At 40.4% G+C, this 17,855-nt stretch overlaps 1 protein-coding gene and 2 pseudogenes across 1 annotated transcript; all 3 read left to right on the plus strand.

Moving 5' to 3' along the window:
* The first annotated feature begins 1,312 nt into the window (after nt 1-1,312).
* Nucleotides 1,313-2,058, plus strand: LOC143220113 (uncharacterized; annotated as a pseudogene).
* A 26-nt stretch (nt 2,059-2,084) lies between these two features.
* LOC143220116 (uncharacterized) lies at nt 2,085-2,665 on the plus strand (annotated as a pseudogene).
* Nucleotides 2,666-12,133: 9,468 nt separating this feature from the next.
* Nucleotides 12,134-12,925, plus strand: LOC143220114 (uncharacterized). Its single transcript, XM_076445853.1, has one exon. The coding sequence runs from the start codon at nt 12,134-12,136 to the stop codon at nt 12,923-12,925; it is 792 nt and encodes a 263-aa protein (XP_076301968.1).
* The last annotated feature ends 4,930 nt before the right edge of the window (nt 12,926-17,855 follow it).

The following is a 17,855-nucleotide window of genomic DNA, read 5'->3' on the forward strand; positions in this document are numbered from 1 at the left end:
TCTTTCGTAGAAAATCTTTCCACGTAGCCATAGAAAATTGAATTTCATTACTGTGATTGTCTCCTATAGCCAACTCAACATGACAGCAACCACAAATTCGGACCCCAATGTCAAGATATTTGTAGCATGTATTCGTCAAGGGATATCTCCGGCCCAATATACGCACCGTGTGCGTGATACTCTGTTCCGAATTATCTGCACTAAATAAAATTATCTGCATTAAATGAAACAATTAGGAAAGAATTCTTTTTTCAGATGCAAAGGAACAATAATGAATAGCATTGATTTGTTAAAACGAAAATATGAAATCAATCGAGATTCTAACTTCGTACATCGAGAGAGTTTCTACCCCACTTTTTTCGGAGTGGTATAGAGTTTCCCAGTATTTTTTTGCCACATGTAGGATTGTATCCGAACGTGTTTCACGGTTCTTATTCTTATCCATATCATTGCAAGAGGTGTGTTTCATAATCTGTAACAGTATCATTTCGCTGCTGATGCAGAGTTGTCAAGCTGGGAAACATCTGGACACATCGTTTCGCATCATCGAGAGAGTTTCTATTTCTTTTTCAGAGTGGAGGAGCGTTTCATAATCTGTAACAGCATCCTTTCGCGTCTGATGTCGAGTTGTAAAGTTGGAGGAACATTGTTTCACATAGTCTTTCCCCTATGAGACTTTTCTAATCTAGCAAGCTGCAGTAGTGGCATTCTTTAACGGTTTGGAGTTGCCAAGCCGAAACATCTGAACACATCTGTTTTATCAGTTCTCTCGATTGAATTTCGCGAGTTCAGATTTCATTATCTACTGCAACGAAACATCGTTTCTAATCTCACGAGATTTCATTGCATCTTTTTTCCGGAGGGGTACATGTATAAAAGAATGGGTGTTGACGATGTCCAAGCACATCCATCAAAGCATCAAAATGCATATCTATTTAATTATAGATGAAAATATATCTTTGAGCGGCTATATGGAGTTGCTGGTAAGTATAAAGAAACAAGTAATATTTTATTAAAGATTTTTTTATTAACAGATATTATAATAATTATATTATTACAGATTACGGAACGTGACTATGTGCATGCCGAGAATGTGTGGCAGCGTTTTAACATAAAGACCTTGGGTGAATACAGCGATTTGTATTTGAAAACTGATGTTTTGTTATTGGCTTACATTTTTGAAAATTTTCGTAAAACGTGCATTAAGAGCTATGGTTTAGATCCAGCATACTATTACACGTTACCAGGTTTCACGTGGGATGCTATGCTGAAACATACAAAAATTAGGTTTGAATTATTAACTGATATCGATATGGTGATGTTTATCGAACGTGGTACATATACGCGGCGGTTTGAGCCAATGTTCCGGTAGATATGCTGAAGCCAATAACAAGTACATGCAGTCGTACGATCCATCGAAACCATCATCATACTTGATGTATTTTGATGTAAACAATTTGTATGGATGGGCAATGTGTCAGCCTTTGCCATATGCCGAATTTCAATGGGTTAACAACATTGAAAGTTTTGACATATCTTTGATTGGTGCTGATTCACCCATAGGCTACATTCTCGAGGTGGATCTAGAATATCCGCAAAGTCTGCATGATGCTCACGCTGACCTACCATTCTGTCCAACACGTGCTAAACCACCTGGCAAAAGAGAGGCCAAGTTGCTTGCAACGTTACATGATAAGCAGCGTTACGTGATACACTATTATAACCTGCAGCAGTGCACGCGCCACGGTCTTCGTATTACAAAGATTCATCGCATCCTCCAATTCGCACAATCACCATGGCTCCGCGAATACATAGAATTAAATACCCTGTTTAGAACAAATGCCAGTAACGATTTTGAAAAGAATTTGTACAAATTGATGAACAACGCGGTATTCGGTAAAACTATGGAAAATGTTCGGAATCATGTAGACGTAAAACTCGTGACACATTGGGATGGGCGATATGGTGCAGAGGCAATGATCGCGAAACCAAATTTCCACAGCCGCTGTGTATTTTCCGAAAACTTGGCTGCTGTGGAGTTGCGCAAAGTCATGGTGAAATTCAACAAGCCAATCTATGTGGGTATGTGCATATTAGATATATCCAAAACCTGCTTGTACGAATTTCATCATGAGTATATGGTTCCTCAATATGGTAAAACTTGAAGGGAATGTACACAGACACCGACAGCTTAATTTATCATATTATGTGTGAGGACATTTATGAAACCATGAGGCGCCATATTAACCGTTTCGACACAAGCGATTATCCGATAGAGAATAAGTATAATATCCCACTTGTAAATAAAAAGGTTCCCGGCTTGATGAAAGACGAGAACAATGGGATGATAATGACAGACTTTGTTGGGCTAAGAGCAAAAATGTATACATTGCGTGTTGATGGAAAATCTGATACAAAAAAAGCAAAAGGTGTAAAGACTAACGTTGTAAGGACAACGATAACGTTTGATGATTACATGCGATGTTTGCAAGATGAAATTGCTATGAGTCGTACACAGACATGTATACGATCGAAATTGCACAAAGTGTATACTATATCAGAGCGCAAAATTGCTCTCAGTCCATATAATGACAAACGGTATATCATACCCAACTCAACAGAAACATTGCCGTGGGGCCCTTATCAAATTCCTTCGCAGCTATAAAATTGTTTATATTCAATGTAAATAGAAGATTATATATATATATTTTTTTCATTAAATAGGTTAAATTGTTTATAATAAATATTCATAATAAATATAAAATTGTTTATATTCAACGTAAATAGAAGATTATATATTTTTTTTTTCATTAAACAGGTTAAATTGTTTATAATAAATGTTCATAATAAATGTTCATAATACATTGTCTTTATTTATCCATGAATTATTTACATTACTCAATCCTAACCATTTTACATACACCTTATTTCCTTTTCTACGCAACACTTTCTCCACTAGGTGTACATCTGGATTGGCAACGCGATGCAATTCGTGTTCATAGAATCCTCCAGCAACGGGGTTTCCACAGGAATCTTGCAGTAGATAAGTTACCGGATTAGTTGCTTGTACCTTGACTATCTCAAACACCTCAGTGGTCCAATTTGGTGTGTAACCTTTATCGAAAATGGTCTTAAATTTGCTGATGCGTACAGACTGCCCCACGTTGAATTTCGCCGGTGCAGCAATCTTTATGTTATTATACGCTGTGTATAAGAGTCTGTTGGAAATGGTAGGGGTGACATCACACGGTCGCATTCCAATAGTTCTATGCTTTTGTGCATTGTACTTTGCAACTAGATGAGGTAGCACATTGATCCATTTATAGGTTCCATTAAGTGTAAACTCTTTCCACATGCTATTCTTCAATGTGCGATTGAACCGTTCTACGATGGAAGCTTTCATAACCGAATATGTAGAATAATGATTAATGCCATGTTTCGTCAAAAGTTTATGCATCTCACTGTTGTAAAATTCCTTTCCCTGATCGGTTTGTAAATTTTTCGGACATCGATTTCGAAATATCATTCTGAACGCTGCAGCTACCTCGCCCCCACTTTTAGTCTTGAGCGGTACGCCCCATGCATATTTGGATAACACATCGATAACGGTTAATATGTACTTATTACCACCATTTATGCGTGCGTGAGGCTGCATATCTACGAGATCGGCTTGCCATAGATCGTCATACCCATGGACTAAAACTCGACGTCGTGGAAAAATCCGTCTGGCGGGGCATGCAGTTCCTCCACTAATTGCGTCTTCTCTTTGCTCATGTTCAAGATTTAGGATTAAACAAAAGAAATTTAAAATGCATAAAAATAATCGCATGATCCGATCCATGAACTTTACATTGACATTGCGATTGGTATCTTGCGAATGCATTCTCGCTGGAAACTGACATCTTTCAAAATATGTAAATATATTTATATCATTCGACGTAATGTATGAACTTTAACCATTATTTCTTTCAAAGCTTTCAGAAAAAATTGGTCCCTCATTTCTGTTCAATGATGTCATTCTTACAATTGTATCATGCATCATCTCCCGTATGTGTTCACGTAAGAATTTGAGTTTGGTTAGTATTTCTTCCCGCAGCTTGGAACTCTTGGCATCACATGCTTTCAAAATATGTGTCATTTTTTTGTCCATGTATACCTTATTCACAGCATCGGCTTCATTCGTCGGGCTTGCTAAACGTCTTATCTTTCGATCTCTCGCGTCGAAAGCATCGCCATCGAGGCAAAGTGCGCTCGATCGCACATAATTCTTGCATGTTTCACCATCTTTATTTGACTCGTTTCGGAGCATAGCACCGAACTTGTTGATAGGCATCATGAAAAGGTACTGATGAACATGATCAGAATGGTCTTCAATTTATAATCAAACCCGCTTCTCGGAGCTCCTCGATTATTGAAACAATTTCATTATCATGTCCGGTATGCCCAGCAGCTCGCGATGACCCCAGTAATCTTATTCTATCCACTAATTCATTCGGATCATCCCAATGTACATAATCAATCACATTATCGGTAACCGCCATGTTCTCCGGTAATGTCGCCACGTTCTCCGGTAATGTATTCATCAAAAATGACTTGGAGGCAAACCCTCTTCCAGTGCGAGGTCGTATTTCAAGCAGCGGTGCAATTATATGTTTATACTTGTATCCCCTGTTACTCAATAGGGGATTTGCAGCATTATGGTTGCGCCTGTGCGCATTTGTTGTCAACAGAATACTCTTATATTTCTGTTTGTCTGCATCGGTGTATATCGTATCGTCGGGGATTCTCTTGAAAATTAGTTCGAAAAGACCAGGTGTTCCTTTGTATTTTATATTATTGATAATTATATTATCTTCCATGTCTACGTCGAAATTCTTATCCCCAAGCGTCATTGTATTTTTATCATAGTACACACCATACACATGGTCAACCTGTTTTTTCTTATCTGTGAAAAAAAAGTTCAAATATTCCTGTGACAGCGGTCCGAGATTCTGAGTCAAATATGTATTGGCTTCTTCATGCTGTTCAGGATTCTCCACAATCTCACGCATTGTCGTTTCGAGAATATTTTGGTCAAGTGGTTCTGTTTCGTCTGTCCATACTTCTTCTGCAGGAGGTTCGGAATCTGGACAAAGTCGTTTCGGTAATCGATGAGGTGTTGGTCTTAAAGGTGTTTCCACACGTACTCTTTTCAATCCGCGATACCGAGGTGTAGCGTTTAGCACAGGCGGCTTCAATCCACAATATTGGGGTGCAGCGTTAGGCATAGGTGATGTTGAAGATGGTTCTCCATGATATCCAGGTGTAGCATTAAAGACAGGTGATTGCTGCTGATACAATGAGGATGTTGGCTCCGAAGATGTCTCTTGAAGAATTGGATTGGGAATCGGTTTTGTGTTTTCAATCAATTCTTTCAGGGGTCTTATCACAGGTTGCAAGCTGTGTTCCAACACCGCATCGCTATCCATTTTTCGAGCTTTTATTACCAAATATTTTTTTCGTATAGCTTCACTCGTATTGGCAATCTCTTTCGTTAACACTTCCTTTTTCCTCTTTTCCTGTTTTTGTTCAGCAGAATTTTGCCCCATGTTCAATTGGAAGCGTTTTCAATGTCGTTCAATAGCCGTTCAGCCGTTCAACGTCGAACGTGTACGTTCGACAATCCGTTCAACACCTGTTCGACACCCGTTTGTAAGGATTCGAGTGACCGCGGCCCATGCGGGCCACAGCAGGGTACCGTTGCCGGTTAGGGACGCAGTTTATGATTACGGTGCGGACGTGACTTTAGGCTATTTTTGAGATTTAGCGGAACTTTCCGTGTTTTATGATAATTTATTAGAGACCTCGTATTTTAGCTAAAGGTCTCAATAGCCGTTGACGTACCGTAAAACATCTGCAGACCAAGTGCGGACCGTTAAGGGTCCTAGGTAGACAACGAGGACTCAAGGCGAGGGTACCTCCAGAAAATGACCAGTTTCCCTCACCCTGTCGCCTCTTGAAGGGCGTACATTAGTTTTTAAAATAAATGCGATTGGTTGTAGAAAGGAACCGCCTACGATGCGGAAAGCTTTAAAAGGGCGAGAGCGAGAAAGTAACGACGTTGTCGTCGTGGCGCGTACGAAGGTACACGAAGTTTGGATCGAATAAACGCTTTTCTCAAAATCTTGTATTGTTGAATCAGTCATCCTTACACGTTCAATAGCCGTTTGATGCCGTTCAACGTCGAACGTGTACGTTCGACAACCCGTTCGACACCTGTTCGATACACCGTTCGACAACTGTTCAATGTTCTGTTCACAACGCGGGTTTGTGGCCAAATGATACCATTATACTATGACATAGTCATTAAATCCATGTCAATAACGACTTCTGTGCATAGGACTATCCTTGTCTATAACGACAAATCCATAGTTTTGCTGCCAACATTTTGCACACAGTTCGTTAAATTGTCCAAACGTCATATCGGTATTTACATGATCATTATACACATGGCGCAAATTCATACTATCCTGTTTGAATAGTAGTAGGAGATTGGTATTATCGCGAATCAGGTGCTTTGGAATTCTTGCATATGATTGACAAAGATACAGACTGTCCACTTTTGAATGTCGACCCATGGAAAAGTACTCTCTAATCACATCTTGCTTGTCACATGCTACATCATCAAATATAAATATAGAATTCGGTAGAGCTTCGTTAGGTGGAACGACATCGGTATTGTGTGAAAAAGGAAAGTAGCCAATATTTTCTACGGATGAGAGCAGCTTTTCCAAATACTGATATTTTGGCTGTTGCAACGACTTTGAATATACGTTGTAACGTTGCCTCTTTTCGCTCGGCTTTCTGACCGGCGCAAGGGGTCAACCCCGAGAATTTACAGTTGCTGAGGACGGGCCGTGCGCTGCCGCGCGGACACGGTCCTCTCGGGACAAATGCGATTGACGAGAATACTCGAAGGGAACACTAACTGAACAATTGTTCGGGCGCCAGGTACGCGGAAGTACCGCACTAAAGAACACCAAAGTCTCGTGTTCGCGGAAGTCGAACACGAGCTTCGACTCTTCTCGCAATCGCCGACAGAATTCTACGACACGAACGGCCAGGAGTTCGGACACAGTGGATAACGGGGACAGCCCTCGCGGCAGGACGTTTCTCGCAGGTCGGAAATAAACTTGAAACGATTATGGCTCGAACTAATTTATTCGGTGTCAAATGATAAATTACAGGTGGGCGGCCACGTGGCCGCAACCCGGGAGCCCGCGCTCCTAATACACTTTTGCGATGGATCTTCGATCGCGGAGCGCGTTAGTCGAGATTTCGCGATTCTAGAAAGTACGGTACGACGGTACAATGCAAGTCTCGCGAGAGACGAGAATTCGCGGGACGCAGATGTACGGCGCAGTTTCGACGGACTGTCGCGAGATTGACGAGCGCACTGAACGGTACTTTACCGAATTCGCTAATATCGAAACTATCCTTTTCCGACGCGGCTCCTTAAGGAAGACTTCCGACGAATCGAAGGGGAGACTGCTCGAAAAGGCTCACAGCGTTCTCCAAGAGAACGCGAGCACCAAGCACGAGGCCAAATGCCTCGGCTATCACCAATTGTTCGAGGACGATACGCACTCGCCTCGTCCTCGCACTAAATATCGAGCCAACACTAAAATACGACCGAGGATCACTTGTCGACTTACCGTGGTAGACGTAGGCTCGCCGGACCTCCTACTTCAGGCCGGTAATTCTGCCTTCGGTTCCTACGCTCGCTCGGAAATAACCACCCGCGTCGCGTGTCCGTTGTACTACGGAATTCGGACCTCGGAAGTTCGATGGATCTATGGAAACGACTCGTCTACTCGATAACCAGCGCGACAGTGATCCGCGGATCCGCCTCGACGGAGCGCTTCGATTCTCGATCTCCCCACTCCTTTCGCCCTACCGAAATTCCCTAGGGGCGCACCCGCAACGCGACTACGACTAGCCGCAGGATCGAACTACCCGAACAGGTCGTCGGGCCCCCGACCTTTCCAACACCAACTACCGATCGTCTTACGACGACCGGGGAGGATCAATCCTCCGAGGCGCTCCTCCGCACCACCCTGCCTGAGCCGTCTGTAGCCAGGTGAGACGACGGCGGGACCACCAAATAGCTGCTGACCTGCAGTGGCGGCTCCTTTGTCCCAGATCGTCGCCTCCGAGTTTATTAGCTCGTGTGCAGCGGTGCCCCTTGCTACTTCTCCGGATCCGGAATGTTTTTGATTATGGCCAATAGTTCGTCGTCGGCTGATCCTATGATGCAGGGCGCATTGTCGGTATTTGTCGCTCCCTAGGCACGTTCCTGAAAGTGGCCACTCTCGGCGCGTGTAACAGATGGCATTAGGAGCGATCTTCGATCTTAATAACTTCCTTAAGGAGCGCTCAATCTTGCGGGTGGTTTCCGTAATCACTAACGGTCGGTCCGGTCCACTCCCGATACGGTTATTGACCGTTTCTCAAACGGAGAAGTGACGTCGCAGGCTTGCAACGTCACAACGTATACGTCCTAAAATCGCATACCGTTGGGACTTTCCAACATGCTAATGACTACATTAGTCTTCCCGCAATTGGAAGGACCGCACACTATACCGCGTACAGTGTTAGGTAATAACGGTCCATGTCGTAGAACATTTTTGGTAGTATGATCAAACTTTCTGTCTGAGATTACTCGAATTTTCACAGGTTGCCTAATGATCTGCATCGCGACTGTTGTAATAATAACAGATAAGTGTGGGTATGGGGAATATTTATACGAACGTTGCCCAGAGATATCAATCAGTCTAGAAATGACTTCCATACTTGTAACACATACATATGCTCATCCATAGATAACATATGAAAAAAGATTGTTACTCATGCATACGCCGACGTGGAGCAGGACTTCTAAATACCCTGATAAATAAATTGCCGTTTGAGTTACATATGCCTGGATATCAATTTTGTGGACCTGGCACACGGTTGCGCAAACGCTTGGCTCGCGGTGATCGCGGTATAAATCCATTAGACTCGGCCTGTAGAGAACACGACATCACATACTCTCGTAACAAAGATTTGACGAATCGTCACAAGGTAGATCACATTTTAGCTGATCGAGCACATCGTCGCATATTTGCGAAGGACGCTACGTTAGCTGCCGGCATCGCGAAGGTTGTGAATGACGCTAAGGCTGCACGAAAACAGTTGGAGGAAATGCAGCGTCATAATCATGCTATGGAAGGTCATGGACTTTATCTCACACCTTACAAGAAGGGTACCGGTTTAAAGAAAAAAAAAACAACTAGAGGGTTATTGTTTCTCGCTCGCTTCGCTCGCTCACTCTCCACGAGCCACACAAAGAACTTCCCGATTCGTTAGTTGCAGTATATTATTATCATTATTAAGTGTACGTTTTAATAAGTTTATACGTTTTCAGGGAAATTCAATAGTTTTCTACTTATCAAAATGTTTGCTATATGGTGTCGCATTAAACCAACATCGTATGCTCGTTACTCGCTTGGTTCCTTGTTATAGCATACTAATGTTGCAAAATAAATTGTCTTAATTAGTTTTTCGCAAACGATACAACTCCCCATTATCCGAGTTTGCAGTATTGATCTTGGTTATCTTCGATACTGTTAATTTAAATTGTCCCAAAATATATAAACCGCGCTCAATTTTGAAACTCTGCTCAGTGCTACATACAACATTTGTAAAGTTCGCCTTTCTGATTTTTTAAAATTCAAACATACTTTTCTCGTATGTTTGTCCCTGACTTTTATGAATCGTAATCGCTTCAGCAGGAACCACTGGAAATTGACTACGTGTGATTTGATATTTTTCCTCACTCGACATATATATATGATTCGAGATTTTTAGTATTGGTGTTAAATTTTGATGAATATTTGCATTTATCATATAATCACGATAACGAGTTCTTACTTTCACTCCTACTCTGGCCAATTGAAAATCTAACCACAATATAGACGAAATTTTAGTATTTTCTTGAAAAGTAATAAATTTTAATATTCCGCATGTGTGTGCTCCATTAACCAATCCGTTTTCAACATCAATGTTATTAATAATTATCATATAGTTTATATTAATTTTCAATTTAATCTCAGTTAATAATTCGTTTTGAACTGACTGTTTTTTTAAAGATTGTAATATAAATTTTTTTTTGTACTTTCATCGATATTCTTTGAAAATGTATTGTCGGGAGTAGAGATGATTAACTCACTCTTGCATTGGGATAATTTTCGATTATTGTAAGCGGAAACATCATCGTAAGGTACAAAAAAAATTTAAAAAAAAATTTTTTTTTTTTAATTTTAAAAAAATTGAAAAAAAAATTTTTTGTGTAATTACGTTTGTTTCTTCGGTGGAAACTTTCCGTTCTCTTGTATAAATTGCATTGTTGAATGAACTTCTTTCGAAAAAACTAAAAAAACTAAAAAACTACTTGACCAAAATGGACCAAAATCTAATCAGCTCTAAGTTACAGCGGGGCACATCGATTGCATCATTCATCATCCTGATCGCGTTGTTACTTTTTCTGAAAACGTTAACGAAAAATTTGATTACATAGAAACGGCCATACGCGCGCGCCCACACACACACACACACACACACATACGAACATTTTGCTGAAAATAGTCTAAAATGACTGCAATGACCATGAAACGTGAAGATCTGCTAAAAAATCGATTTTCGATTTTCGGGGTCATTACAATAACTTCCCTATAAAATCGGGAAGTTAAAAAAATTCACTCTATGAAAAACTAGGGATAAAACCAATGACAAATGGGCAGCTTGAGGATATAGGAAGGAAAAATATACCACATTTTCGCGGAGTATACATGCGCGATAGTCTTCCGACAAGAGCAAATGTAAATGAGAGTGGTATAGTAAACGGGGATGAAAGCATCGGTCCCGGTACACATTGGGTTGCATACGTGAAACACAATCATAGTGTAAAATACTTTGATAGTTTTGGTAATCTACGACCACCTGCGGAACTTATTGCATACTTCGGATCCTCAGCAAAAATTACTTACAATCATACACGTTTTCAAAATTTCAATCAAACCATATGCGGGCAACTGTGTGTAAAATTTCTTGAGGAAAACTCATTATAAATGCACATTATCGATACATACAATTTCATTATGTGCTTTAAACCTTTCGTATAAACATGACACCTTCGTCGTTGACACTAACGTTAACGGGTAAGAGCAGTACGCTCGCAGTTCAGTACTTTCCCTCGATAGATTTGAGCAGTCATGAATATGAATTGGGCCTCGTGGATTTTGAAACGTTTAACACGATACCGAATGTCGATGTTCGCAATAATAAATTTTATTTCGGAGAAAATGATGAAGAAATTGTAATTCCCGAAGGATCCTATGAATTGGATGCAATCAATAAGTACCTGAAACGGGAAATATTGCGACGATATCCCACCAGACATGATTCGGGGAACAACGACGAATACCCTCTCATCATACGTGCTAACAATAATACGATAAAGAGTGAAATATACTGTTCCTATAAGATTAATTTTGAAAAACCCAATAACATAGGATCACTACTTGGATTTTCTACAAACCGTATTCTTCTACCTAAAATGTGGTATGAGTCTGACGCTCCTGTGAATATTATAAGCATCAACGTGATTAGAGTAGAATGTAGCATAACAGCTGGATCATATAGTAATGATAAACCCGTACACATTATTCATGAATTTTCACCTAGGGTTCCTCCTGGATATAAGATCTCAGAAACTCCATCTCGAATCATTTATCTTCCGATCGTCGTGCGAAGAATAGATGATTTAGAAATACGTTTGGTGGACCAAAACAATCGTCTGATTGATTTTCGTGGAGAAGAAATCACGGTTAGACTGCATGTAAAACGGCGAGATCCACGCATCTACGAATAAGTGCTGTATTATGCTTGTGTATAACAAAACGGACGAACCTCTAATCGCAGCCGCTACAAAAAATACGTTCATCGACACAGTAAGTCGAACAAATTATCACACAGCACCATCGTCGAGGAAGAAGAACCTGAGCTTGCAGAACATACGTTTTCTACAATCGTTGGGATTTATTGTAAAGCAATAATGTCCGACATTTTGGCCATTGGCAATACGCCAACCTCTGATAATCGTATAAGTAAGATAGAAGTGCACACATATAATCCCTATGCAAATACTACTCTCGGAAATAGTGATGAAATAAGGATACCGATACATCAGCAGGATCTGTATACGCTACCGTGTGAGAGTTTCTTGTACATTGAAGGAAAAATCATTTTAGCAGAGGCTCCACCTCAAGGAACAAGCAACAATGTTATTCTCGATACCAATTGTGCTGCTTTCATGTTTGATGAAATTCGATATGAACTGAATGGAGTTGAAATAGACCGCTGTAGAAATCCTGGAATAACGACCTCGTTAAAAACACATGTATCCATCTCTCCTGGAAAAAGTAAAGCATTGGCCACCGCAGGCTGGCATCGTAAACTGGATGGCACAGATTTCAATTTCTGCATACCATTCAATATGCTATTTGGCTTCGGTGAAGATTATAACGAGATTACCGTTAACGTGCGTCAAGAGTTGGTCTTAATTCGATCACGAAACGATCTAAACGCGTTGAATGGTTCTAGTACTTTAAGACGTAAAATCGAATTATTCAAAGTTCAGTGGCGTATGCCACACATAAGTCTGGAAGAAGTAACCAAATTGTCATTACTACGCATTCTCGAGAGAGGACAAATGATACCTATGAGTTTTCGCTCTTGGGATCTATACGAATATCCACATTTGCAAACAACTGCATACGTGGGCGATAAAGACTGTAACACAATTGGAGAAACCCCGTTTCATCATATTCACATTGCAGAACGATAGGAAGAATCAATTGCAGAAGAGTGCTAATCAATTCGACGATTGTAAACTGTTAAACATACGGTGGGTGCATGATGACCCCTGTAACGTTCGTCGATCTACAAGGTTTCAAGTCGGGGGCAAACGGTTTCATTGTAAAAGAAGAAGCCATTTTACGAGATGGAAATAAACTATTGCACTGGATATTCAAGCCACCATTTGAATTCCATCAATTAACTGCTACTGAAGCACGTCAGGTTCGATGGTTAACGCACAAACATCATGGAATAGGTTGGGCAGATGGATATGTTCCATACAAAACAGCCGGAAGTTGTTTGAAACTGGCTCTGGAAAATACGCAGCAGGTCATTGTCAGGGGTTTGGAAAAGAAAAAATGGTTATGGAAATTAACTGGAATAGAAGCTCTTAATGTGGATCTGGAAGATGTGCCAAGATTATCGTTAATGCAAAAGGGATTGCATAGATGTGCATTCCATACTGGCGTATGTGCCATGGAAAATGTATTTAAACTGTGTAAATTATATACTGATCGACAAGAACCATGTTTTTGAATAAAATGTATTATTTAACAAATTTTTTTTTACTAGAACTTCGCTTATTTCTTCCCATATACCAAATAGCGTCTTAAATGCTGACACTACAATTTTTGCGAGTTTCCTGTTCGTTTCTAAGGGGTATCATATTTCACCTATTCGTTGCTGAGGGGTACTAAGGTCAACCAAATAGCGTCTTAAATGTTGACACTACAATGTCTGCGAGATTCCTGTTCGTTCCTAAGGGGTATCATAAAAAAATATCAAGGTCAACCAAATAGCATCTTAAATGCTAACGCCACAGTTTTTTGCATGCGCCGAGATTCCTGTTCATTCCTAAGGATTATCATATTTCATAAAAAAAAATATCACACATCCTGTGGTCTCCAAAAAAAAAAATGTTGACACTGCAGTTTCTGCATGCCTGTTGTCCCAAAGCTGAGAGAATTAGCGCGATGCCCCCCACCACCACATGAATTTGCTATGTTTGCACTTTAAAAAACTGGAAAGAACGAGGGGATAGCGAGAGGCTATGAAACGCCATTGTTGGTTCGATCGGCAAAGTATCAACTATGTGGTCCGCAACCGTCAACTCTCGAGCAACGCGGCAGAATAATGAGTCTAATCCTCCGCAATTACACACACAGTAAGTACTCCGGCAACCGCTAAAAATGCATTATTGTTTCTTTGCAACTGAAAAAAAATTCTTTCCTAATTGTTTCATTTAATATCAGTGCAGATAATTCGGAACAGAGTATCACGCACACGGTGCGTATATTGGGCCGGAGATATCCCTTGACAAATACATACTACAAATATCTTGACATCGGGGTTCGAATTGGTGGTTGCTGTCATGTTGAGTTGGCTATAGGAGACAATCACGGCAATGAAATTCAATTTTCTATGGCTACGTGGAAAGATTTTCTACGAAAGAGAGAAGACATTCTGCGGAACATTGCCAACTCAGGGAATGCTGTGCATGTTGATGATATAACTGTGGAATTCTATCAGTTAAACGATTATGTGAAGCTTGCAAAATTATCAACTTCGACTAAGTGCATACAGATTACTCAGAAAACGATGAGAAGATTGTTTGATTTGGAATATTGTGTCGACCACATGTACTCATGGCTATCTGAGAACCTATATTCTGTACAAACAAAATATTGTAAGTTTATGCAAATAATTTCTAATGTTACCGATGATTTTGCAAAAGCAATTGTGGAACATGAAGATTTTGAACGCAATTCATTAATAGACACCGAATTGTTAGCTTTAGGCTTAGATGTAATGCTAATAAAATAAATCAAAAAGTTTATTCCAAACTATGATATTTTATGTGTGATTTCCTGTCCCAAGATTCCTACCAAAAATGCTAACGCTGCAGTTTTTTTGCGAGATTCCTGTTCGTTCCTAAGGGGTATCTCCTGTTCGTTCCTAAGAGGTATCATATTTCATAAAAATGGTCGATCAAAGACCAGTCAAATAACGTCATAAACGAAAAAAAAGTCGCACGCTCGGTATAATATTTCGCAGTGACTTCCTGTCGCCACAGTTTTGCGAAATTCCTAGGCAGTATCAAAGTCAACCATGCATGCGCCGAGATTCCTGTTCGTTCCTAAAAGGTATCATATTTCATAAAACTGGTCGATCAAAGACCGGCCAAATAACATCACAAACGAAAAAAAAAATGCTGCAGTTACTGGAAAAAAATGTCAAGGTTGATCAAGTAACACGAATTAGTTATAACACGTTCGACATAATATTTTGCAGTATCTTCCTGTCGCACCAATAGCGTCTTGGACGAAAATATGCTGTCGCTGCAGGATTTGCATGCCCAGAGTTATTCTTTGGCATATACAGGGTGTCTCAAAATTAGGTCCGGAGCCGAAAATGGGAGGTTTCTGAGATCATTTCAAGCGACATTTTCCTTTGAAAAAATGTCGTCCGCGGCTTCGTTAACGAGTTATTAACGAAAAACACAGACCAATCAGAGCGCGAGCTAGACGCGTGCAGCCGGGCGCGCCGGCAGCCGAGTGTCGGTGGCACGCCGCGATGTCGTAACGAACAAAAGTTTCTCGATGATGTGAATCCTCGCCAATTTCGATAAGCTTTGGATATGTTGTCAATACCATGATTCTGAACAACATTTCCCCTTACAGTTTCTGTCGATCGGCTTTAGTTTACGACATTATTGTAAAAATTTGTAATTGTAAATCGATCGATGTACTATTTCCTATCCGATTTCGATAATCTTTGGATATGTTGTCAAGACCATGATTCTGAACAACATTTCCCTTTACGGTTTTTGTCGGTCGGCTTTAGTTTACGATATTATTGTAAAAATTTGTAATTGTAAATCGATCGATGTACTATTTCCTATCCGATTTCGATAATCTTTGGATATGTGGTCAATACCATGATTCTGAACGTTTCCCTTTACAGTTTCTAACGATCGGCTTTAGTTTACGATATTATTGTAAAAATTTGTAATTGTAAATCGATCGATGTACTATTTCCTATCCGATTTCGATAAGCTTTGGATATGTTGTCAAGACCATGATTCTGAACAACATTTCCCTTGACGGTTTTTGTCGATCGGCTTTAGTTTACGATATTATTGTAAAAATTTGTAATTATAAATCGATCGATGTACATACTATCTCCTCGCCGATTTCGATGAGCTTTATTTCAAAGGAAAAAGATATTTAAAACATCGAATTTATAACATATTTCAAAGTCATCGAAATCGGTGAGGATCCACATCATCGGCAACTTTACCCGAACGTTAGAAGAAGCAAAAACTTATTGAATTAAAAACTCACTTATTCAGCCGTAAATCCATTTGACGACCACATACAACCACCACACTTTTACATAATTGTTGAACTCGTAGCAGACTTTTATAACTCGTATCGATATCGAACGAAATTACTTACTCCGACGCGGAAAGAGTTCGATGCTCTTCGCGATGCCGCGCGAAACTGTGCTCTCCCAGCGTACAATGTATTCGATGAAGGCGTCGTTTAAAACAAATGAAATCGTTCCCAAGGAGATATTGATTTTTCGAGAATCATATGATTCTCGAAAACACCGATTCGAAGATTATGTAAAAGTGTGGTGGTTGTATGTGGTAGTCAAATGGATTTACGGCTGAATAAGTGAGTTTTTAATTCAATAAGTTTGTGCTTCTTCTATCGTTCGGGTAAAGTTGCCGATGATGTGGGTCCTCACCGATTTCGATGACTTTGAAATATGTTATAAATTCGATGTTTTAAATATCTTTTTCCTTTGAAATGAAGCTCATCGACATCGGCGAGGAAATAGTATGTACATCGATCGATTTACAATTACAAATTTTTACAATAATATCGTAAACTAAAGCCGATCGACAGAAACTGTAAAGGGAAATGTTGTTCAGAATCATGGTATTGACAACATATCCAAAGCTTATCGAAATCGGATAGGAAATAGTACATCGATCGATTTACAATTACAAATTTTTACAATAATGTCGTAAACTAAAGCCGATCGACAGAAACTGTAAAGGGAAATGTTGTTCAGAATCATGGTATTGACAACATATCCAAAGCTTATCGAAATTGGTGAGGATTCACATCATCGAGAAACTTTTGTTCGTTACGACATCGCGGCGTGCCACCGACACTCGGCTGCCGGCGCGCCGGGCTGCACGCGTCTAGCTCGCGCTCTGATTGGTCCGTGTTTTTCGTTAATAACTCGTTAATGAAGCCGCGGACGACATTTTTTCAAAGGAAAATGTCGCTTGAAATGATCTCAGGAACCTCCCATTTTCGGCTCCGGACCTAATTTTGAGACACCCTGTATACCAAATGTTCGCTATGTTTATAAAAAATGTCAAGGTTGATCAAGTAACACGAATTAGTTATAACACGTTCGACATAATATTTCGCAGTATCTTCCTGTCGCACCAATAGCGTCTTGGACGAAAATATGACGTCGCTGCAGTATTTGCATGCCCAGAGTTATTCTGTGACATATATACCAAATGTTCGCTATGTTTATGAGATCGTCGGTTGGCCAAGCAGCTAATGAGTTGGACTACCAAGCGGTAGACCGGGGTTCGAATCCTGTTCGAGTAAGACAGTTTTTTTCTTAAAAAAAAAAATCGCAACCGCTTGTGACGTCACGGAAGTGGTGGGGGTTCCAGCGAAGGTGGTGGTATGCCTCGCAACAGCTCGTGACGTCACGGAAGTGGTGGGGGGGTTCCAGTGAAGGTGGTGGCGGTAGGCTATGAAACGCCATTGTCGGTATGGTCGACAAAGGTTCAACACGTCTCTGGTGACGTCACTTCCCGCGAGCTGATGTCACTTCCTCATGACCTCCCAAAAAAATGGGGGACCCCTCCACCATGGGGGGGA

This window comes from Lasioglossum baleicum, unplaced genomic scaffold (assembly GCF_051020765.1).
Source record: "Lasioglossum baleicum unplaced genomic scaffold, iyLasBale1 scaffold0208, whole genome shotgun sequence".
Classification (NCBI taxonomy): Eukaryota; Metazoa; Arthropoda; class Insecta; order Hymenoptera; family Halictidae; genus Lasioglossum; species Lasioglossum baleicum.